The sequence below is a fragment of the Chaetura pelagica genome, unplaced genomic scaffold (genome assembly GCF_000747805.2).
Source record: "Chaetura pelagica isolate M959 unplaced genomic scaffold, ChaPel_1.0 scaffold74, whole genome shotgun sequence".
Classification (NCBI taxonomy): Eukaryota; Metazoa; Chordata; class Aves; order Apodiformes; family Apodidae; genus Chaetura; species Chaetura pelagica.
The window spans coordinates 1924260-1948730 of NW_009952982.1; the positions used below are offsets into that span (position 1 = coordinate 1924260).

The following is a 24471-nucleotide window of genomic DNA, read 5'->3' on the forward strand; positions in this document are numbered from 1 at the left end:
CTGGTTTTGACATTTCCTTTTAAAAATATAAAATGTCTCTTACCCTGATACATTTATCAAGTTATTGAGAAATTAATAACTGAAATACTAGGAGTCATGTAGAATGATTACTTAACATTGATAACAAGGGTTGGTTATTGTACATTGGTCCTACATCTGAAGCTACCAATTATCTACTTTGGGCAGGTTTCAGTGTGCATTTTTAGGACCCCCTTATTCATATTTTCACAGTCCTTGCGTTATGTCTTGTTTTGCTGAGTGTACATAACTAAAATGTAGATGGGATCAGCAAACTTGCCCTAGGTGATTTCTCTGAATTGACATGTGTTTCTGAGACTTAAAACATTTCAGCAAAAAACCCCAACTTTTTATGTGCAAATAGAAGAGAAAGGGAAGGGGCAAGGAGGAATCTGCAGATACATAGCACTTTCTGAAGATCATATTAGTTTAAGATGTCTTGAACTGGTCATCAGAAATCACTAGCTTTCTGAAAATTCAAGTATTTTTATCCTGTGAAGTGCTATATCTTTTTTGACAACTTTTTTTTTTTTTTTAATGTAACATTGATTTTTTTTAACCAATGTTTCTTTGTACACTAAACTTCGTAATAATTATTCCTTTTTATTTCAGTTGGATATCCATAAACACTGTCATATTTTTATACAATTGTTTTCCAGACCATAAGCCGAGCTTTCATGAATGGGAGTTCTGTTGAACATGTGATTGAGTTTGGGCTAGATTATCCTGAGGGAATGGCTGTTGACTGGATGGGAAAGAACCTCTACTGGGCAGATACTGGCACCAATCGCATTGAAGTAGCCCGCCTTGATGGACAGTATCGGCAGGTCCTTTTGTGGAAGGACTTGGACAATCCAAGGTCTCTGGCTCTTGATCCTACCAAAGGGTAAGGGATGGTGTTGTTTTTCAAAGCTTTGTGCGTATATTCTTGTACATGACAAGTTACTTGCCATGTCTGCAGTGTTTGAAAAAACAACAAATGCTCCACAAACGTATGGATTACAATGAAAAATTAAGAATTGTCAACTTAATGGAAATAAAAATAAATTTAGAAAAATCAAACCATGCAGGTAAACACAACCTTACCTAACTTGATACACTCTTTTTGTTCCACTTGTCATTGCAGATATATGTACTGGACTGAATGGGGAGGTAAACCTAGAATAGTTCAAGCATATATGGATGGAACAAACAGCATCACTTTGGTGGATAAAGTGGGTCGTGCCAATGACCTCACTATTGATTACGAGGACCAAAGGCTATACTGGACTGACTTAGACACAAGCATGATTGAGTCATCAAATATGCTAGGTAATTTAGTGTTACATTGCACCAGCCAGTACAGAAATACGCATTGACCATAGTAAAGCAATTGAGAATATGGAATTGGAATAATATAATTGATACTAAATCTGTGTATATGTTTTCCTTATGAGAGGAAATGGAAACATAAATGTTTACAGAGATAAAAAAAGCTTCCTAAATTAGTAACTATATGATGATGTGAAGTTCAAGGGCGGCTTTGGCTGCAATGACCATGAAATGGTGGAATTCAAAATCCTTAAGGCAGCAAAGAGGGTGCACAGCAAGCACACTACCCTGGACTTAAGGAAAGCAGACACTGGCCTCTTCAGTGACCTACTTGGTAGAGAACCATGGAATAAAGCCGTGCAGGGAAAAGGAGCCCGAGAAAGCTGGTTAATAAGCAAGGATAACCTCCTCCAAGCTCAGGAGCAATGCATCCCAACAAAGTGGAAGTCAGGCAAAAATGCCAGGAGGCCTGCTTGGAGGAACAAGGAGCTCCTGGACAAACTCACACACAAAGAGGAGACATTCAGCAGGTGGAAGCAAGAACAGGTAGCCTGTGAGGAATGCAAATAAATTGTTCAAGCTGCCAGGGATAAGGTTAGGAAAGCTAAAGCCCTGGTAGAATTGAATCTGGCCAGGGACATCAAAGGCAACAAGAAAAGCTTCTGTAGGTATGTTGGTGATAGAAGGAGGACTAGGGAAAACGTGGACTCTCCCCAAAAGGACACAGGAGACCTGGTCACACAGGATGTGGAGAATGCTGAGGGACTCAATGACTTTTTTGCCTCAGTCTTCACCAGCAAGTGCTCAAACCACACTGCCCAAGTCACAGAAGGCAAAAGAAGGGACTGGGAGAAATAAGAACCACTCATGGTAAGGGTGGATCAGATTTGAGACCATCTAAAGATCCTGAAGGTGCACAAGTTCATGGGACCTAATGAGATACATCTGTGGGTCCTAAGGGAACTGGTGAATGAAGTTGGTAAGCCACTACCCCTCATGTTTTAGAAATCGTGGCGAGTTGGTGAAGTTCCCACTGAGTGGAAAAGGGGAAACATAGCCCCCATTTTTAAAAAGGAAGACCTGGAGAACTACAGAAGGGAGATGATTCTCCCCTTCTAGTCAGCTGTTGTGATACCCCACCTGGAGTACTTGGGTCCCCATCACAAGAATGATACAGAGCTGTTGGATCAAGCCCAGAGGAGACCAAGGAGATGATCAGAGGGCTGGAGTATCTGTCCTATAAAGACAGGCTGAAAGAGTTGAGGTTGCTCAGCCTGGAGAAGAAAAGGCTTCAGGGAGACTTTGTAACAGCCTTCCAGTATCTGAAGGGAGCCTACAGGCGAGCTGGGGACAGAGTTTTTCCAAAAGCATGTAGTAATCAGATGAAGAATAACTGTTTTAAGATGAAAAAGTGTAGATTTAGATTAGCTGTTAGGAAGAAACTCTTTATGGTGAGGATGGTGAGACACTGGCGCAGGTTGCCCAGGGAAGTTGTGCATCTCCCCTTCCTGGAAGTGTTCAAGGGCAGGCTGGATGGGACTGTGAGAAACCTGTTCTACTGGAAGGTGTCCCAGCCTATGCAGGGGGGTTGGAACTAGGTGATCTTTGAGGTCCCTTCCAAACAAAACCCTTCTTATGATTCTGTGTTTTGTAATGATTGTGACATATGATATATTTTCTCTGCATTGATATGAAACTGCCTGTGTTTTATCAAAGCAGAAACGACCTCTGGGTTTCTCAGTCTGAATACTAATTTTCTGTTGAGATACTATCTCTGTTTCCAGCTTCAGATTACTTGTATTTGTTCAAAACCAGAATACTTCTTCCATTTCCTCAAGCCTGAAAGGCTGTGCAGCTACTGTTATAACATGTCTTGTATACAACTTTACACATTTTCGTATCCTCTATTGGAATTTCACTTACACATAAAAGGGGTGTGCTCAGATTTACTGAACTTTCACATTGATATTGACATGATAACTAAATGGAAGGAGCTTTGTTTTCTGCAGCTGACACAGAGCTTTTTAATATTCCAGACATTTTGTAAATATTGAATGGTCTTCAGGGTTCTAGCTGACGCAGATAATGCTTTCTTTTTGAGAAAATAGTCTCTGCAGAAGTTTCCAAATGCCAAACAGTGAAATCAGGGATAGAATCAGAAATGGACTCCAGAAGTTCCTGACTGAAACAGTCTGTCCCTGTTTCATTTCCAAGGAGAGGTGTTTATGAGATGGGCATTTATACTTTATGTAGTGGAACACAGTATTTAGGCAAATTCATACAGGATTGTTACATCAGTGCTCTGACTGATAACATATACGATTTCCATAGTTGTTTGTTTGTTTGTTTGTAAAGCTATCATTCAAGTTTATTCGTTTATTTATTTATTTTTAATGTATTATTGTGTGTGCATGTTTTCAGAGTGTGAAGAATCTACTAGGTTTGGTAAAACAGAGAAATGCAGTTTTGGATTCCAGGGCTGTCAATTATTATGTATTCCTTGTATTTGTTGCCTTGGGAATGGATGTTACTGTTCAGAAATTCCAGTAAGATTATTTCTTTATCTGGAATTGCATTTTTCCATGCAGAGTGCATGATCTAACAAAGCTCTCACCAAGTTTCTGCATTATACCTAGAGAAACAAAATATCCAGAAGCAAGCTTGAACTAGAAAGTGATTGCAGCATTGAAAAGAAACACAGTATTGAAATCATCTGTGCTAAATGAAACTGATGCTAAAGCTGAACCTACTGTTAACATGTATTATGGTGAGAAAGTAGAAGGATGAGTGCTGAAGCTATGTCTTTTTAGTTAGCAGACTCTGATAGACTTCTAGCAAGTGGGCTCATTGGTTAGGGAAATATTTTTAGATTTGGCCTACGTTATTCAGTGCCGGTCTTCTTGCCAGGAGAGATCTCAATTAATGTTGCCAATAGAAATGTCTACCTCACCCACTTTTAAGAGGATGAATGAATGCTGTCCTAGCTTCATCTTGGGCATCACATTACCCATTAGGAGAAAATCACACGTTGGGGAGATTTTTCTCCATCTACTGACTATCAAAATTCAATTAGCTTATCTGTTCCCTTCAAAAGAGCCTATCCCCTTAATTCATTACTGTGAAACAGAATTGCTCTAAGAAGTACCTGAGAGTGTATGACAGTGCCCCTAGTTTGAACACTTTAAGTGCCTAAAAGTAGTTGGAAAGTTGTCTCTTTATTTAGTTCTGGTTGTTTATAGGGAAGTGGCTTCATGTTCTAGTCTTTAGGTTTTGCATTCTTTCCTGTCTTGACCAAGTGTGAGAAGGTGTGACGGAAAGTAGGCTAGGGGAAGAAAGATGAGGTGTTCTGTAGAATCTACCATTGGATTTTTGAGGCAAGAGACTATGCTGATGAAGGCTACTTCTTCATTTGATATAAAGTGGCAGAGGTTCATAGAGTTTTATGCTTGAAAATGTTTAGGAAGGTGATTTAAATTAAGACTTCATCTACTTTAGTAATGCATCTCTTCAGAGGCTATCTAATGCTCTAGAAGCTGTTAAACCTGTTGCCAGTGTTTCTGACAGAGCCAGTGAGTATGGGAGAATTGGGATTTATGCTAAACAAATGGTTTCCTAAACTCTTGGAATATCTGTATGTTAAATTGCACTTCAAAAGAATTGTGTTTCTTGAGTGAAACACCATAATTTCTCATAGCTCCTTTCTCTGTGAATCTCAATTTTATTTTTCTTTTCATGCATATTAATTGGGGGGGTTTATTGACCTAAGTGATTAACGGAGCTGATAGCATTCTTGAATACGTTTTCCAATATCTGTTTGGGTTTATAAGCATGAGAGTAGTAGTAGAGCATACAGAGTAGTATTTATTTAAGTTACAAACACTGGCACTGTTTCAAATTGCTCTTCAGGCAAGAGGGTATCAGGGTAAGGTTTTTGAATGCAGGTGTTTTAGGTTGTGTGTTGAACAGATAGTGCTTAATAATGAGTCCCATGATAGTGACCTGGGAAATTAGGTGTGATTTTAAAAAAGGAAGGAAAAACGTTTTCTCGATGGCCATGACACTCTTCGTTTCATGACTTAGGAATTGTCCTTTAGTTGATTATCCTTATTTTTGCAGGACAAGAACGAGAAATCATAGCAGATGATCTACCTCATCCATTCGGATTAACCCAATATAGTGACTACATCTACTGGACAGACTGGAATCTTCACAGCATAGAAAGAGCAGACAAGACCAGTGGGAAGAACAGGACACTTATTCAGGGCCACCTGGATTTCGTGATGGATATATTGGTTTTCCATTCTTCACGTCAGGATGGCTTGAATGATTGTATGCAAAATAATGGCTATTGTGGTCATTTGTGCCTTGCCATACCAAATGGATACAGATGTAGCTGTGCTGCTCATTATACCTTGGATCCCAACAACAGAAACTGTAGCTGTAAGCCTTTTTGTTTGTTACTATATTCTTCAGTGATTCTGGTTCCCAGGTGCTCGTGATCCCTTTCAGTATCTATTTCAAAGGTTTTGGCATTAAAGGTGATATTTAAAAATGAGAATAGAGTATGGAGTTTTGTATCCATTTTTGTGACCTGAATTAGGCTTGAAGATTTGACTTTCAATTCTTAGAAATAACAGCATTGTCCAGTCTTGTCTTTCTGGTTTTACTAGAAGTGATTCACCTGTGTGACTGAAGCTTTCCCAGTCCTGACCTAAGTGTTTAGGTGGGTAGAATAGGAATTCTAAACAAAAATATGAAGTGTTTAATAAAGTCAGCAATAATAACATCCAATAAAAGAGCCTCCTAAGTAGTCTTTGTGAAGTGAACATGCACTTGAAATGCATGTTTGTTTTCTCACAATGTGATATTATGAGCCTGCCAGTTCACTGCTTGTCCAATGAGAATTTAAGTTTCTAGTAAAAATTGCAAATTAGTAGAAAATGGAAAATAGAAATGTTGACTTTAAAAAAAGAAACCAGCAAAGCTTCAGGCATCCTGGCACAGTAGCGTATAAAGAAATTTTTAATGGATGAAAGGATGAGCTCATGAAAGGCAGGTCCTGCTTGACAAACCTGATCTCCTTCTATGACAGGGTGAACTCTACTTAGTGGATGAGGGAAAGGCTCATGTTGTTGATGTTGTTTACCTGGACTTAGTAAAGCCTTTGACACAGTTTCTCACAGCATTCTTCAGGAGAAACTGTCTGCTCCTTGCTTGGACTCCTTTTTACTCTTTGCTGGGTAAAAAACTGTCTGGATGGCCAGACCCCAAGAGTTGTAGTGAATGGTGTTAAATCCGGTTGGTGGCCAGTCACAAGTGGGCTCAGTGTTGGGGCCAATGCTCTTTAGTATCTTTATCAATGATCTGGACAGGGGAATTGAGTGCACCTTCAGTAAGTTTGCAGATGACACTAAGTTGAGGGGGGTGTTGATCTTCCTGAGGGTAGGAAGGCTCTGCAGAGGGACCTGGACAGGGACGGAAAGTAGGCTAGGGGAAGAAAGATGAGGTGTTCTGTAGAATCTACCATTGGATTTTTGAGGCAAGAGACTATGCTGATGAAGGCTACTTCTTCATTTGATATAAAGTGGCAGAGGTTCATAGAGTTTTATGCTTGAAAATGTTTAGGAAGGTGATTTAAATTAAGACTTCATCTACTTTAGTAATGCATCTCTTCAGAGGCTATCTAATGCTCTAGAAGCTGTTAAACCTGTTGCCAGTGTTTCTGACAGAGCCAGTGAGTATGGGAGAATTGGGATTTATGCTAAACAAATGGTTTCCTAAACTCTTGGAATATCTGTATGTTAAATTGCACTTCAAAAGAATTGTGTTTCTTGAGTGAAACACCATAATTTCTCATAGCTCCTTTCTCTGTGAATCTCAATTTTATTTTTCTTTTCATGCATATTAATTGGGGGGGTTTATTGACCTAAGTGATTAACGGAGCTGATAGCATTCTTGAATACGTTTTCCAATATCTGTTTGGGTTTATAAGCATGAGAGTAGTAGTAGAGCATACAGAGTAGTATTTATTTAAGTTACAAACACTGGCACTGTTTCAAATTGCTCTTCAGGCAAGAGGGTATCAGGGTAAGGTTTTTGAATGCAGGTGTTTTAGGTTGTGTGTTGAACAGATAGTGCTTAATAATGAGTCCCATGATAGTGACCTGGGAAATTAGGTGTGATTTTAAAAAAGGAAGGAAAAACGTTTTCTCGATGGCCATGACACTCTTCGTTTCATGACTTAGGAATTGTCCTTTAGTTGATTATCCTTATTTTTGCAGGACAAGAACGAGAAATCATAGCAGATGATCTACCTCATCCATTCGGATTAACCCAATATAGTGACTACATCTACTGGACAGACTGGAATCTTCACAGCATAGAAAGAGCAGACAAGACCAGTGGGAAGAACAGGACACTTATTCAGGGCCACCTGGATTTCGTGATGGATATATTGGTTTTCCATTCTTCACGTCAGGATGGCTTGAATGATTGTATGCAAAATAATGGCTATTGTGGTCATTTGTGCCTTGCCATACCAAATGGATACAGATGTAGCTGTGCTGCTCATTATACCTTGGATCCCAACAACAGAAACTGTAGCTGTAAGCCTTTTTGTTTGTTACTATATTCTTCAGTGATTCTGGTTCCCAGGTGCTCGTGATCCCTTTCAGTATCTATTTCAAAGGTTTTGGCATTAAAGGTGATATTTAAAAATGAGAATAGAGTATGGAGTTTTGTATCCATTTTTGTGACCTGAATTAGGCTTGAAGATTTGACTTTCAATTCTTAGAAATAACAGCATTGTCCAGTCTTGTCTTTCTGGTTTTACTAGAAGTGATTCACCTGTGTGACTGAAGCTTTCCCAGTCCTGACCTAAGTGTTTAGGTGGGTAGAATAGGAATTCTAAACAAAAATATGAAGTGTTTAATAAAGTCAGCAATAATAACATCCAATAAAAGAGCCTCCTAAGTAGTCTTTGTGAAGTGAACATGCACTTGAAATGCATGTTTGTTTTCTCACAATGTGATATTATGAGCCTGCCAGTTCACTGCTTGTCCAATGAGAATTTAAGTTTCTAGTAAAAATTGCAAATTAGTAGAAAATGGAAAATAGAAATGTTGACTTTAAAAAAAGAAACCAGCAAAGCTTCAGGCATCCTGGCACAGTAGCGTATAAAGAAATTTTTAATGGATGAAAGGATGAGCTCATGAAAGGCAGGTCCTTCTTGACAAACCTGATCTCCTTCTATGACAGGGTGAACTCTACTTAGTGGATGAGGGAAAGGCTCATGTTGTTGATGTTGTTTACCTGGACTTAGTAAAGCCTTTGACACAGTTTCTCACAGCATTCTTCAGGAGAAACTGTCTGCTCCTTGCTTGGACTCCTTTTTACTCTTTGCTGGGTAAAAAACTGTCTGGATGGCCAGACCCCAAGAGTTGTAGTGAATGGTGTTAAATCCGGTTGGTGGCCAGTCACAAGTGGGCTCAGTGTTGGGGCCAATGCTCTTTAGTATCTTTATCAATGATCTGGACAGGGGAATTGAGTGCACCTTCAGTAAGTTTGCAGATGACACTAAGTTGAGGGGGGTGTTGATCTTCCTGAGGGTAGGAAGGCTCTGCAGAGGGACCTGGACAGGTTGGATCAATGGGCCAAAGACCAGTTTATGAGGTTCAACAAGGCCAAGTGTTGGGTCCCGTACTTGGGTCACAACAACCCCATGCAACACTACAGACTTAGGGAAGAGTGGCTGGAGAGCTGCCCAGTGGAGAAGGATGTGGGGGTGTTGATGGACAGCTAGCTGAATATGAGCCAGCAGTGTGTCCAGGTGGCCAAGAAGGCTAATGGCATCTTGTATCAAAAATAGTATGGCCAGCAGGACTAGAGATGTGATTGTCACCCTGTACTTGGCACTGTTGAGGCTGCACTTTGAATACTGTATTCAGTTTTTGGCCCCTCAACTACAAGAAAGATATTGAGGTTCTGGAGCGTGTCAAGGAGAGCAACAAAGCTGGGTAAGGATTTAAACAAGTCTTACGAAGAGCAGCTGAGGGAACTGGGGTTTTTTTTAACCTGGAGAAGGCAAGGCTGAGGGCAGGCCTTATTGCTCTACAGTGTGTGAACAGACATTGTATCCAAGTTGGTTTTGCTTTCTTCACCACCCCAGGAGGTATTTAAAAGACATGTAGTATGATATTTAGGGACATGGTTTAGTTGTGGACTTGGCAGTGTGCTATGTTAACAGTTGGACTTGATGATTTTAAAGGTCTTTTCCAACTTAAGTGATTCTGTGATAATACAGGAAAGCCTGTGACTATGTATTGCCATTGTCACTGATGTTACTTAAATTCCTCATGGGAAACATAGTAATTTTAAATAATGAAAAGGAAATACTTTCTGCGTGAGGATGTGCACATTTACCCTCCAGAAGTACATGAACATTTTCAACTTATTAGCAAAAATCTCCAGTTATCATTTATGTCAGTTTTCATTGTCACTCTGGGATTTTGTTCTGATTATTCCTTGTCTTCTGTGTGGGTGTATTTTTGACCATGTGAGTTATGTTTTCTTATGCATTCTGTGTTGCCTTGTTTCAGCCCCTGCCAGCTTCCTATTGTTTAGCCAGAAATCTGCAATCAGCCGGATGATACCAGATGATCAGCAAAGTCCAGATATCATCCTGCCTATGCATGGTCTGAGGAATGTCAAAGCTATTGATTATGATCCCTTAGATAAATTGATCTATTGGGTGGATGGACGTCAGAATATTATAAAACGGGCCAAAGATGATGGCACCCAGGCAAGTGTACATGATATATATAGTTTTGTTTCAGTCCTTTTGTGATTTGTGTACTTTATGCTTGTCTTTCCACTTTCATCCCGTGCACCAAGGAATCACCTATTTAAACTTTTGCCAGCACTTATTCATGTGTATTCTGTTTATATGTGAAAATCATTGAAGTCTTTTAGGATCATAATTTTAATTAATACACAAAGAAGTGTTATAGAATATAGTACACCAAATGTATCTGAAACTATAAACCTTGACTTGCAATCTTTAGTTAAGGATGTGCACTGAAGTAAGGTATACTTCATGGGACAGACAAATTGTATTCTAAAATCAATATTGGCAAGAGACATCATGCCAATTGTGTGATTATGTTGTCATAATTGTAAAACTCTCAACATTTTGTTACTGATTTGAGAACATTATTCTTTTGCGCTAGTTATTCACGTAACAGTGCAAGAAGTGTACTATTCTTCCAGGTAGTGTTACATGTTAACATAGCTTATATTCCAGGTCAAGTTAACACATTCTTTAAAACCAGTTGTTTGAATAAAAATATAAAATTAAATGGACAGTGTATAAGTTATATTTTTCTAGTTCTTGGGCAGTCATATCTAAACAATATGACATGTTTCCATGGAAATGGACTAGTCTCTTCATGCATCTAGAGCCTCAGAGTTTTTATGATTCACTTTAAAGGAAGAGACGACAATTTTATTTTTTGGAGTTGGGAGAGGGTAAGTTGGGATGAACAACATGTGAACAGATGTTTTGTGGATTAATTTTGAAGAAGTTTTGCTCTTGCTTTTTGGGATTATGCTAGTTGCTAATTTTTGCTTCTCTTTGGTACTTGCTAGGTGCAAATTGCAATGGAGTTTTATTTGCTCTGTGTTTTCCTCTGCCTTGGTCACTCAGCTTTGAAGATGCAGATCCCCTGCAACTTTTGAATTTCCAGTTTTCACTAGCTATATTTACTTAATTTTGCTAAATCATGCTGTTCGCAGATGATGTATATGAATTCCATACCTAGGTAATGCTACCTTTGATTTCAGGAAAATTATTTTATTTCTAGGCACACTGGCAAGACAAAATAGGGATAAAGTTTTATATAAAAAGAAAAAAAAAAAAGGCTGTATATCACTATGCAGAATTTGGAGGCTTAAAACCAAATTGTGGAAATACAAACTCAGTAAGTAATGCTCTGTTGGGTGGTTCATTTGACTTAAGCTGAATACAGAATGGTGTCTTCAGCTTTCTTGACCCATATGAACTACTTCTGGTACTATTTTTGTGTTTGGATTGGGAGCACCACACTAGGACACTTAAGGAAGTTAAGGAACTTGGCAATAATGTCAAGTTTTGTAAGGTCCATCATAAAGCCATGAGGGTGAAAACAAGGTAATGTTGGGTGTGAGGCAGAACTGTAACCATCTGACATGTAAGCAAACAGAACCAAGTGTCATTAAAATATTTTAGTTTTTAAAAGAAGCTAGGACTTGAAATCTACCACGCTACAAATAATGAGACTTTGGTAAGAGACAGAGATTTGTTCACCTGACTGTATAACAGTGCAGGTCTGGCCTTGTTTCTTGCACTGCTGCATTCAAGATTGTTCCATGCACAAACATGCGCTATTGCTTTCTTCCATCTCCTGCTAATTAATTCTACTTATAGAAGGCTCCATAACTGCTTTCTGGGGATTTTTGTGTAATCTGACAGATCTGCTTTCTGTGCAATCAGTATTCTTCAATCAGTAGCCAGAATAACTACTGGAAATTTTTCCCTATATATTGTCTTGCAGCCTTTCACTGTTGTGAGTACTCCAAACCAAAGCCAGAACCCAGAGAAGCAGCCACATGACCTCAGCATTGATATATATAGCCATACCCTATACTGGACCTGTGAGACCACAAATTCAGTCAATGTCCACAGGCTGAATGGCGAATCAATTGGGATGGTGCTGCGAGGAGATCATGACAGGCCCAGAGCCATTGTGGTGAATGCAGAGCGAGGGTAAGGTTCATTTTTGTACCTTATACAAAGCACTTTTGGGATGTATGTGAACTGTGTGTGTGGATCCTATGTTGCATATGTATATTTTAAAAAGCTGAACTTTTGCACATGTAGTTGTTTAGGATGTAGGTGACTGCTTGTCTGATTCTGGACATCTAGCTTTCTTTTTATGTTGCCTTCTTTGCTGCCTCCTCTTGCTGTGCTGACTTAGACGTTCACCCAGCCATGTGGTTGGTTATAGCGACAAACTAACCCAGGTAGGAAAAGCAAAGCAAAATCACTTTATCCTGGTCACTGCATAAGTGTACCAGCCCCACCACCTAATAGGAAAAATAGTGTGTTTACACTGTGTTTACAGCTGGGGGGTCTGACTAATAAATGTTCAGTCATCATAAAACAAAAGTTACCAGGGAAAAAAAAAGGGAACTGTCATATAGTTCAAATATTCCCACTCATGTAACTGTATAAACAAACAAACAAACCCCTTATGTTCTATAAATGTTTAGGTTAGTTCTGCCTTGGTGTGTGCACTAGAGTGATTTCCCACAGGAAGAAAATATTTTGTTTTGCTGCAAAGCAATTTTGGTTACATTCAGCAGATCTCATCTCCACTTCAGGTGGTTAGTGGCTTCATTCTTGGAGGTCAGAGATGGTCCTTTTCTGTTCTTTATTAATTCCATACTTAAATCCCCATTTACTTCTAAATGGCTTACCATGTGCTTGACAGATATTGACAGTATTTTATAACTGCATGGATACAGTAGTAACCAGGCACTCACCTGGAGCATTTGTAGAGTTGGTGTTTTATACAATACTCAGTGTACTCTGCACAGTTCAAAAGCTGATGTGGAGAGTGAGGGGATTGGAGGAAGGTCTCTAATCTTTATTGGGACTAAGTCACTTGGACATAGTTTGCATTTATAAAAGCTTATCTGCTTTCTCCATTAAAATGGGAGTTGGGTTTATTGATCTCCAAAACTTTCAACTTTTCTGGTGAGGTTTTCAAATGATACAGAGATAAATCTGCTTTTAAAATAGAGGAGGAAAATATGGGGGAGGGACTGGGCTGAAAACTGTGACTACCTGGGAGAGCTTAGTGAGTGATCTGTGTATTGAACTTTTGCCTTAGTTCCAGAAATCCTTCCCTCCACCTCTCCCTTGACTGCACTTGGTGACTTCTTCCTCTCCTCATTGTGCCATCACAAAAGGCTATGCAGCAATGTAGCCCACTATAGTAGGGAGTTTGCCCATGTTATCCACCACTGAAAAAACAATGAACTTTTCCCTGAGGGAGTTCTCAGTTCATCATGTGAGTGCACAAGCCCTTTTTTCCCCATGCGAGGGGAGGGCAGAAACTAGTTCTGTTTGCAGCTGAACTGGCTTAGGAAGATAGAGTTTGTATAACTAAGACATGAGGAATATGCCATCCTCAGTTGTTCTTCCTTCTCTGTTCTTTGCTGCTTTCAAAGTTGGTAGGAACTTTTACTTGCTGAGAAGGAAGGCAACCCAGGAGAGGACGTGACAGTTAAGGGGTTTTTTGTCAGAAAGAGCTGCTGGGCTTCAATTCATAGATAGGGACAACTTTACCCAAGAAGAGCTGCAGAAAGTCTGTGCTAATCTCTTACAGCCCTGACCTCCACTGCAGGAACAGTGCTGCCAGAGCAGTGGTGTTGAGTGCTGAAGCATTTTATGGCCAGGCATTTTATGGCCTAATACATATTTTATGTATTAGGGACAAATGCTGTTAATTTCAAGCTGTCTCAATATGCCAGTTAGGAAGTGTTTGAGGTTCTACAGTTGATAGATCTGGGTCTTTGCAGCTGGGACCAACAGCCACTGAAGTCATCTGCATGTAAACCATTCCCACTTACAATGTAGAATCTGTGTGCAAAGGTGAGTTTCCTACTTTCTGAAGCTCTCAGTTAAGCAGCTGGTGTCTTTGTCCCCAGATACATGTACTTCACCAATATGCAAGAGCGAGCTCCCAAAATTGAGCGTGCAGCCCTTGATGGCACAGAGAGAGAAGTGCTTTTTACAACTGGGTTGATTCGACCAGTAGCACTGGTGATCGACAATGAACTTGGAAAGCTTTTCTGGGTGGATGCAGATCTGAAACGCATTGAAAGCTGTGATTTGTCAGGTATGTAGTATCCAGTTAAACATATGGAGTGGGCTGTGTGTATGTATAGGATGTCATTCCCTCTTTGATGCTGACCCCAGTAACTTCTATCTCCACTGTTGTCAGTTCTGTGTAGGCAGTCACAGATGACAGTTGCTGTTGGGCTGCCATCTTTGGTGCAATTGAAAGAAACACATCTGTAACGATCACCACTCTCCTACTGTTGATACATTCTGAAAGCAGCTCTTGCAAGATCAGATTTGAATAGGTGTTGCAAGTCTTGTAGCCCCTAAATCACCTACCCTTCTTTTTTCTGTGTGGTTTGAAAAGTTTGCTTAACTCTTCAATTTTTCTTTGTCTGTAGTTTACAGCTTAGTAAATCAAGGTAGCTTGGAAAACAAATGGAAAGGGAGTAGCTTTCTTCTAAGATGGATTATAAGGCAGCTCATGTGGAATACCAGTATTGCAAAATAATGGAGAGATGTCAGGTCACTCTAGTTCTCCCATGCTAGTAAGATCAAGCATTACTCCACATACATAGCAGTATCACCACATGGATCTTAGAGGGTGCTGTTAATAATTAACTTTTAAAAGCACTTGGTAGTGCTGAAGTAGTGGAGAAATGGGCTCACTCATCTGATAAGCAGTATAGCACAGGGGATCCCATGTCCTCGCTTTCTCACTCATGATTCTTTCATCATCATCTGTGTATCCAGAAATGAAAATCCTAAAGACAGTACAGAAGGAAGGGAACAACTGTGAGGGAGTAGAACCTGAGATGGTTCTAGTGTTTGGCATCTGCCCTAAAAAGCTGATTCTTCAATTTTCATTAGCTCTTCTCTTCATGCCATGTGGTCACATCATTCCCTTGTGTTGCAGTGAGGCAATGAACAAGAATGGGATAAAATTGTTCACTTTTTTACCAAGGCAGTTCACTTTTAAGCACCTAAAACTGACTCATGATCAGACTCAGGTCTGTTCTGCCAGAGAGAGGATAAAAAGAGGAAGCTGGAGCTGGGAAGGTGAAGCAGCCCCCGTCTTTCATCAGTTATCAAACTGGAGAGGGGAGTATTGTCAAACTGTCTGTGTAGCAACAAAATATCCAATCCAGGATAGGTGTCAGAGAACGTACAGAAATTTGTAGGAGCAAAGTAGATAGGAGGGAGACAAGACTTGACCTATGAAAAAAAAAATTTTTGAGAAAAAAAGGTTGACAGTGGAACACATAACACAGAATGCATCAGAGAAGGTTTTGCCTAGTGATGAACAAAAAGTGCTGTAGGAGGAAATCCAAAAGTAAAAGGACAAGGCAGAAAAGCAGCATTATGCAGGTATTGGGAGACAAGGAATGTAGCAAAAAGATAAATTAATTGAGAAGGGAGGACTCATCAATAAGTAGTGCTGCTCCTGATAAGGTGGCCCCCATGTAACAGGAAGCCATATTAAAATCACAGAATCAGAGAATGTGTGGGTTTGGAAGGGACCTTTAAACATTGTCTAGTTAAGCTCCTCATGCACAGAGACCTTTTTTACTAGATCAGGTTGCTCAGACATTTGTGAAGCCTTACCAGGGATGGGGTCTCCACCACCTATTTGGATAATCTGTCCCTGTGCTTCACCACCCTCATAGTAAAGAGTTTCTTCCTAATGTCTAGCCTAAATATGTCCTCTCATTACATGCCCTTGTAAAAGTCCCTCCCTAGCTTTCCTGTGGGTCTTCTTCAGGTTCTGGAAGGCTGCTGTAAGGTCCCCCCAGAGCCTTCTCCTCTCCAGGCTGAAAATCCCAAGTCTCTCAGCCTGTCTTTGTAGGAGAGGTGCTTCAGCCCTCTGATCATTTTTGTGGCCCTTCTCTGGACTCGTTCCAACAGGTCCATGTCTCTCTTTTGTTGAGGGCTCCAGAACCAGACACAGTATTCCAGGTGGGATCTCGCTAGAGCAGAGTAGAGGGGGAGAATCACATCCCTCGACCTGCTGACCACACTTCTTTTGATGCAGCCTAGGATGCAGTTGGCCCTCTAGGCGGCTGAGAGTGCCCATTGTTTGCTCATGTACAACTCTTCATCCACCAGTATCCCCAGGTCTCTTTTTGCAGGGTTGCTCTCTATCACATCATACCCCAGCCTGTATTGATAATGAGGATTGCCCCTACCCAGGTGCAGGAACTTGCGCTTGTCCTTTTTGAACCTCATGACTTCCACATGAGCCCACTTCTCTAGCTTGTCCGGGTCCCTCTGGATAACAGCCCATTCCTCTGGTTTGTCAACTGCACCAGTTAGCTTGGTGTCATCTGCAAACTTGCTGAGGGTGCCCTCAAACCCACTGTCTGTATTGTTGATGTAGATATTAAACACCACTGGTCCCAGTATGGACCCCTGAGGGATTACTTATTACTTACTGTAGCTGTAGCTTACTGTGGACCTAGCTGTGCCTAGGTGTTCTACTTGTATGTACATAAGCATCCTTTTTTCCCCTTTGATTTAGCACGCATTCAAGGTTGATTCAGAGCTGGCAGGTGGGGGTGGGCAGAGGGCAGGTGCTTCTTGCTTGTCATGTTACAGGTTGGAAGATGGAGTGTCCTTGTATAGTACAGCATAAAATGCAGAGGAGTCTGTTTAATTTTAGCTAAGATCCAAGTCTTGAATGAGAAGACCTGACAGTAGAACTTAGGTAAAGTGATATATGAATAAATCAGCAGCTAGATCATCATATGCAGGTAATTGTATCCTGTGAATGCAGCTTCCTTGGTATGCATTCTTCCTTCTCATGACATTAAAACTCAATGTAAACATATGTTTGCATACTGGATATATATATTTAATACCATTCTTTGGATCTTTTTTCAGGGAAAATTAAACTTTTTTTGTTTAATATTGAACCAAAGTTTTTAGTGCACATGTGTTTGATGGGGACACAGTTAAAGAATCAAACCTTATAGATAAGATAAAAGCAGGGTAAAACTACAGGATTAAAAGAATACTAGAGGCTATCACAGAGCCATAAAACTATGGTTGTATTTGATCCATCTGATCTCACTGTAATTTTATTCATTGAGCTATAGATTTTTTAAAATAAATTAACAGCATATATTCATTTTAACATATTTTGCAGTCTTGCATTGCAACTTCAACAGAAATTTGTTAACCAAAGTTACATTGGCTTGACTTGGTCCGTTTAAAGAGTATTTTCAGAGGAAAGACTTTAAAATGGGCATCTATTAGCAAAAAGATTGTAGTGTAAAATGAGGCTGCTGTAAAAATTGGACCAAAGTTGCGTACAGCATTGTTCATGCTAGTTAGACTCTTCTAGACAGCCTTTTTCCATCGTAGGCTTGGGGAGCAGATGGGATTATCCTGATAAACAGCATCCTGATAAATCATATAAAAATTTCAGATTTCCATTCTTAACTTTCAGAGATGGGTGAAAGACCTATAAACCTGTGTAACAGTTTTCTTTATGAGGTTCTTGAATTTTTCAGTTGGAGTTGATGATTGTTTTTAGAGATTCACAAATCATTTGCAAATAACTCATCTGCCACACCAGTCAAAAAAAGTAGTGGTTTGTATTATTGTTGGAGTTACTGGAAAAACTATAAAATTGCTGTGGTGAAAACATGCCTGGAGGTGTTGCTGAGATAAAATCAGGCTATATCCTGCATCGCAACTGCCTCCATTAAAAAAACCAAACAAGCAAAACCAACAGATCAGGTCATTGTCATAGGAGACTCCCTTCTGAAGGGAATAAAAGGCCGGATATGCAGACTGGGCTCTCTTCTTAGGGAAGGCTACTGTCTCCCTGGGGCCTGAGTTAAAGCTTTCTACCCTGGTATCATGAATTGATAGAGTTTTCAGTTCTTGAAGAAGTGAGGAAGAAACTCAGCAAAACCACTACCTTGGACTTCTGGCAGTCAGAGTTTAGCTATTTAGAAGACTGGTTGAGAAAGTCCCTTGGGAGGAAGTCCAGAAGGGCAAAAGAGTCCCAGAAGGCTAGACACTCGTTAAGTAAGAAATCCTAAAGGCACAGGAGCAGGTTGTCCCTGTGTTCCAAAAGATGAGCTGGTGGGGAAGAAAACTGTTTTGACTGAGCAGGGAGCTTTGGTTGGAACTCAGTTAAAAAACAGAGTTTATGACCTTTGGAAGAAAGGGCAGGCAGTTCAGAGGACTACAAAGATGGCATTAGGCTATGCATGGAGAAAATTAAAAAGGCCAAAGCCCAACCAGAATTTAATCTGGCTACTGCTGTAAAAGACAATAAAAATGTTTCTATAAATACATTAGCAACAAAGGGAGGGCTGAGGAGAATGTCCATAATATATTGAATGCAGAGGGAAACATAGTGACAAGGGATGTGGAGAAGGCTAAGGTACTTTATGCCCTTTTTGCCTCTGTAGTAAGTAGTAGTAGTACCAGTTGTTTTCAGGGTACCTAGTCTCCTGAGCTGGTAGACAGGGCCAGGGAGCAGAACGGAGCCACTGTAATCGATGAAGAAATTATTAGTGACCTGATGCACCACTTAGACATACAGAATGTGTACCCAAGGGCAGAAATGCTCACCAAGCCACTTTCCATCATTTACCTGCAGTCCTGGCTAAACAGGGAGGTCCCAGTGGAATGGAGGTTAGCAAATGTGACTCCTGTATACAAGAAGCGCCAGAAGGAAGATCTGAGGAGTTGTAAACCTATCAATCTGACCTTGGTGCAAAGGAAGGTTATAGAGCAGGGGCACATGCAGGACAAGCAGGTGATCTGGCCCACTCAACATGGGTTCATGAAAGGCAGGTCCTGCTTGACAAACCTGATCTCCTTCTATGACAGGGTGAACTCTACTTAGTGGATGAGGGAAAGGCTCATGTTGTTGATGTTGTTTACCTGGACTTAGTAAAGCCTTTGACACAGTTTCTCACAGCATTCTTCAGGAGAAACTGTCTGCTCCTTGCTTGGACTCCTTTTTACTCTTTGCTGGGTAAAAAACTGTCTGGATGGCCAGACCCCAAGAGTTGTAGTGAATGGTGTTAAATCCGGTTGGTGGCCAGTCACAAGTGGGCTCAGTGTTGGGGCCAGTGCTCTTTAGTATCTTTATCAATGATCTGGACAGGGGAATTGAGTGCACCCTCAGTAAGTTTGCAGATGACACTAAGTTGAGGGGGGTGTTGATCTTCCTGAGGGTAGGAAGGCTCTGCAGAGGGACCTGGACAGGCTGGATCAATGGGCCAAGACCAGTTGTATGAGGTTCAACAAGGCCAAGTGTTGGGTCCCGTACTTGGGTCACAACAACCCCATGCAACACTACAGACTTGGGGAAGAGTGGCTGGAGAGCTGCCCAGTGGAGAAGGATGGGTGTTGATGGATAGCCAGCTGAATATGAGTAAGTATAACCCCAATTGCAAGTCCAAGAATTTCTGAGCTCTGCACAACTAAATTTGATTTGAGTGCACACTGTCTGTCATGACAGTCAAGCAAGAGTCACTAGAGGTGGTCATTTTATGTGCAAAACTAATGGAATCTTTAATTGAAATAAACGTTACATTCTTATGTTTAGCTGAGCTCTACATAATTTATGCAGCATATTAGTTTAATCCAGTGCTCATAGCATTTTTGTTATGTATCCAGATTTTATAATCTGATTTTTCATAGGTATTAAAACTTTTATTTTTTAAATGCAAACAGGCATAAGCTCATTATTCCAAAATAAAATATGAAAGCAAAAGAAACACCAAGTTGTGATTTTGTTTTGATTCCTCATTTTTACAATTAAATATATCCAGTATACATAGGCATTATACAGCCTCAATATGGTTTCTGTGAATTAACAGAATAATTTGGGATCTCTTGTTCACCCTAGACAAGCATAACAAAAGCAACAGTTAAATGCAGTTAAGTGTAGGCAGCACACAGTAGAAGACTGCAAGCAATTAAACTTAAAAGCCTTCATAAATGCATTTTTATTTAACTAATGTTTAGACATTGGCTGAGAGCAGATTTTTACACATTTATGCAGAGCAAAGAAACTGAGTATTTGATCATGTTCCTGTTCAGGTGCTAATCGTGTGACCCTGGAGGACTCCAACATCCTTCAGCCAATGGGACTCACTGTGCTGGGGAATCACTTGTATTGGATTGATCGTCAGCAGCAGATGATTGAGAGAGTGGAGAAAACGAATGGGTACAAAAGAACTAGAGTTCAAGGCCGGATTGCTCACCTAACAGGCATTCATGCTGTGGAAGAGCTTGATGTGGAGGAATTCTGTGAGTTTATTTCAATATCTCCCTCTTGCCCACTGTCTCTCAAAGTCCTTATCCAGCTGAATATTGTAATAACGTTACCCAGTGGGCCTCAAGTAAGCCACGAGTGCTTTCAACTTGGCCAGGTGATCCTAGAAGAGAAGGAGAAACAAGTTCCTCATCTTGGTCCAGAGGAATATTTCTCCCAGCTAAAATATGTGATTTCATGGCTCTTTGTTAGCTTGTTTGTACAAACTCACATGAGTTGAAGGCATTTGAGACGCTTCCTTCTGAAAAGGGTCATGCATGCCGGACCTTCATTTTCTGGACTGGTGGTGCAAGTTTCAGTGGTCTGAGGGAGAATGCAGAAACCTCTTAAAAGTCCTGAAAGTTACAACCTACAGCCTCTCCTGCTTAACAAGAATATAAAAGATAATATAAATGCACAAACAAGATGTGAGAAAGAGAGGAATCTTTAAACTTTGTTGCCTGTGATTAGTTGCCTTGTATAGGGAATGTATATTTGTGTATAATGCTCTAATTTTAAGAAGAAATTATTTCACTTTGCAACTTTCTGTGCCACGTACACTAGTTTCTGTGATAGCTGAAAGTGTTTCCAAACTTGCCTTTGTGGGTAAGCGGTTACAAATAAGGTACTATAAATATTTAAAATGTAATAGATTCTATGTGTAAATTCTATGTCAGCTTGAATAAGCAGGCAGGAGACTAGGTCTCTTCTGACTCTGTTGGGCTGGGGTCCTCAGTGATGTCACTTATCTGTGCCTGTTTCTTATCCACCTAGTGTTCATTTACAGTGATTCCATTAGGAGCACTTGGATATTCAATGCTTTGGGTAACTGATTAGGGAACACAACCACATAGCTTCCTATCTTTAAAAAAAAATGTATTGTGTGTGCTTATATTGCAGTCTTGAGAGTAATTGGGAAGTGGAGGGGCTAGGTATTGAGCACTCTTTAATATTAAAGGAGAATTCTGAGGTTTTGTGCAGTTACATTCTGACTTATGTGAATTCTTGATGCCTGGCTATCCTAGAAGTGCAGGTGGGATGACCCTCCCAAATCTGCCTTATTCCTCTTCACCTGAGCTCCCAAATTTTTTAGAAGTCCCTTAAAAGTGTCCATATCACTGTGACTGGGAGAAATGTAGCCCTCTTGAAGGAATAAATCAGCTTTTGAACACTGAACTGAAAAATCTCTCAATTTATCTTTCTATTAATTTGTAGTGAAATTGTGGTTACTCAAACAGAAATGGTTTATGAGTGTTTTTTCTGAGTTTGCCCTAGCTAGGAGCAGTTATGATTTCTTTTATGCTGTCTAATAGTCTTTTCTGTATGTTTCTTCAGCTGGGCATCCATGCTCCCATGATAATGGTGGGTGTTCGCACATCTGTATTGCTAAGGGGGATGGGACTCCAAGATGTTCATGCCCAGAGCACCTTGTGCTTCTACAGAATCTCTTAACATGTGGAGGTGAGCTATGTTTAACAGCACTGCTAAGCAGTTTACATTAAAAAAAAATGGGAGTTGCATTCCAGTCCAAAATGTGGATTTACACATAGTGATTGCCTGCACATGGTGTATTGTATTATGTGTTAAATTGACCTTTGATTATTTTGCCAGCTTTTTTCTGCTTCAGTTTTTGGACATATGTGACTTTTCATTGTAAGCAGCATAATTTTATTTTACCTTAAAATATTTGCATCTTCTACTGAGATTTTTATAATTGTATGTTGTGACTGGTTCGTGCTTTAAACAAATGCTTATAAAATTATATTGCATCAACCCATTATGACCTAGCAGTAGAAATTGTGCATGTGATTTCCACAGAGTGATACTCCAGTACTTCAAATTAATTTGGCGTCATAACATGAAACACAATACTATCTAGTTATGAAATGTAGGCAAAAACTCCATTGCAGTGCTTTTTAATTAAGGTGACTCTCTTTTGATGTAGTAGACTTTTCCTTTAGACTTCGTTTTCACAGTCCCAGGACTTTTGAAAATTGTTACATTACACTTGCAGAGGGGATTAAAACCAAACCAAAACAAAGGTGGTTTCTTTTTGTGAGGCATCTATCTTAAATAGTTTTGCTCTGTTGGTCCTCTTGACTTCTTTTTATGCTTTTATTATGCTGCTGATTTCATTTTCTGGCTGAATTCTGAATGATGGGACTGTCACTGCCATTATAAATAGTTTTCTTTCCCATGACCACAACACACTGTGTGGTTTTAGAGCAGTGGTCCAGTGAGCAAAAAAATGAATCTATTTATATTTATTGCTTTATTGCTGTTGCACAATGAGATAGTCTTTTGTCCCATTCCTTTGTTGTCTTCAGCTATAAATCTAAGGTGTCACCATTTCAGTGTGTTTTTTTTAATTATTCTAATCCTTCACTAAGTCTGCAACAAGTTTTTAACCTGTCTTTTCTGCTGTCGTAGCAGCAAGTAGCCAGTATTTCAAAATAGATTAATAGCTATTTTGACTGGAGATACCCATGTACTCTTATGAATGCTCTTGACAAGTTTTTAAATGCAAGCTTGTGCCTGCCAAGTGCAATATTAAATGTGGCTCTAAATGCAGAAGTAGTAATCTGTCTGTTGGATTATCTGAACAGAATATCAAAACAGAATATGAAAAATTAAGTCACACAATATGTGTATCTGTCATTATCATACCTACAGCTGTCAGGTCACTGGGCTACATTTGTAATTCTCATATTGCTACACAAAATATTCATGGGACAGGATCTAGTTGAAGGTCGGTACTGGGCAAGTGTCAGTAGGACAGAGCCAGGCTCTTCTCCGTGATGTCCAGTGATAGGACTAGGGCAATGGGTGCAAACTGGAACATAGAAGGTTCCACATAAACATGAGGAAAAACTTCTTTGAGAGTGAAAGAACAGTGGAACAGATTGCCCAGAGAGGTTATGGAGTTTCCTTCACTGAAGACATTCAAAACCTGCCTGGACACGTTCCTGTGTGATGTTATGATTTGGAAGACCCTGGCACGGTATTGGACACCTGTAGAGAGGGTCTTTAGGACCCTGAAAGACCGGAAGGGGTCAGTATTCCCACCCACTTCTTGTCACAATCTATTAAAACCAGGAGATGGGGCCCTTCTTGCTTCTTCCTCCTTTCACCCCTGCTTCCCCATGAGGTCCCTCCCATGGGAGAGAGTCCTCCACGAACCTCTCCTCCGTGAGTCCTTTCCCACAAGGTCTGGAGCTGCTCCAGTGTGGTCTTCCCACAGAGTCATGGGCTGCTTTGGGAACAGTCATCTCCCCTGGCACTGGAGTCTTCCAAAGCTGCATAATCCAAGTCCACTGGCAGCAAATTGGAGTCCACTGGCCACAAAATCCAAGTCTGTCCAAGTTCACCCCTCCTGCCGCCTTCAGAGAATATTCCACCACCTTCGTCCATGAGTGCAGGGGGACAGCCTGCCATCTCAGCATAGGTTGCAGGGAAATTTCTGCTTGGGCACCACCTTCCCTTTCTTTCTCAGTAACCACCAGCAGGGCTCTGCCTCCCTAAAACAGGTACTCCTTTTTCCTTAAGTGCCCACTCTGCTCAGCTCTTATCTCAGTTCTTTTGCATGTTTGCATGTTTCACATGTTTGCTGAGGCACATCTGTTGTCCCTCTAATGGCTTCTTGGCTGGTTTTGGAGCAGGGGGATCTTCTCAGCTTCTTACCAGAGCCACCCCTGGGGCCTTTCCCCTACTACCAAAAAAAACACCAAACCAGCACAGATGTACTCTGAGTGACCCTGCTCTGGCAGGGGAGTTGGACTAGATGATCTTTCGAGGTCCCTTCCTGTCACAGTTTGACTCAGGTCCGACAACAACGCTCTCGATCCCCCCTCCCCCCAACCCAGGTAGGGAAGGAGAGAGAGAAAAAGAGAGAGACTTGGCCGGATTGAAAACTAAACTACACAGCTTTAATTAAAACACTAATGAATCATACAAGAAAATATATACAATTATATAC

At 40.4% G+C, this 24471-nt stretch overlaps 1 protein-coding gene across 2 annotated transcripts in view; it reads left to right on the forward strand.

The window, feature by feature from the left end:
• Nucleotides 1-24471, forward strand: part of LRP5 (low density lipoprotein receptor-related protein 5) — a 126885-nt gene that overhangs the window by 85671 nt on the left and 16743 nt on the right. For both annotated transcript variants that reach the window (XM_009996428.1, XM_009996429.1), the window contains exons 9-16: nucleotides 678-904; nucleotides 1145-1329; nucleotides 5446-5769; nucleotides 9927-10129; nucleotides 11919-12130; nucleotides 14080-14270; nucleotides 20282-20491; nucleotides 21831-21956. In XM_009996428.1, the coding sequence (XP_009994730.1) occupies nucleotides 678-904; nucleotides 1145-1329; nucleotides 5446-5769; nucleotides 9927-10129; nucleotides 11919-12130; nucleotides 14080-14270; nucleotides 20282-20491; nucleotides 21831-21956 (1678 nt within the window). The remainder of the gene's footprint in view (nucleotides 1-677; nucleotides 905-1144; nucleotides 1330-5445; nucleotides 5770-9926; nucleotides 10130-11918; nucleotides 12131-14079; nucleotides 14271-20281; nucleotides 20492-21830; nucleotides 21957-24471) is intronic.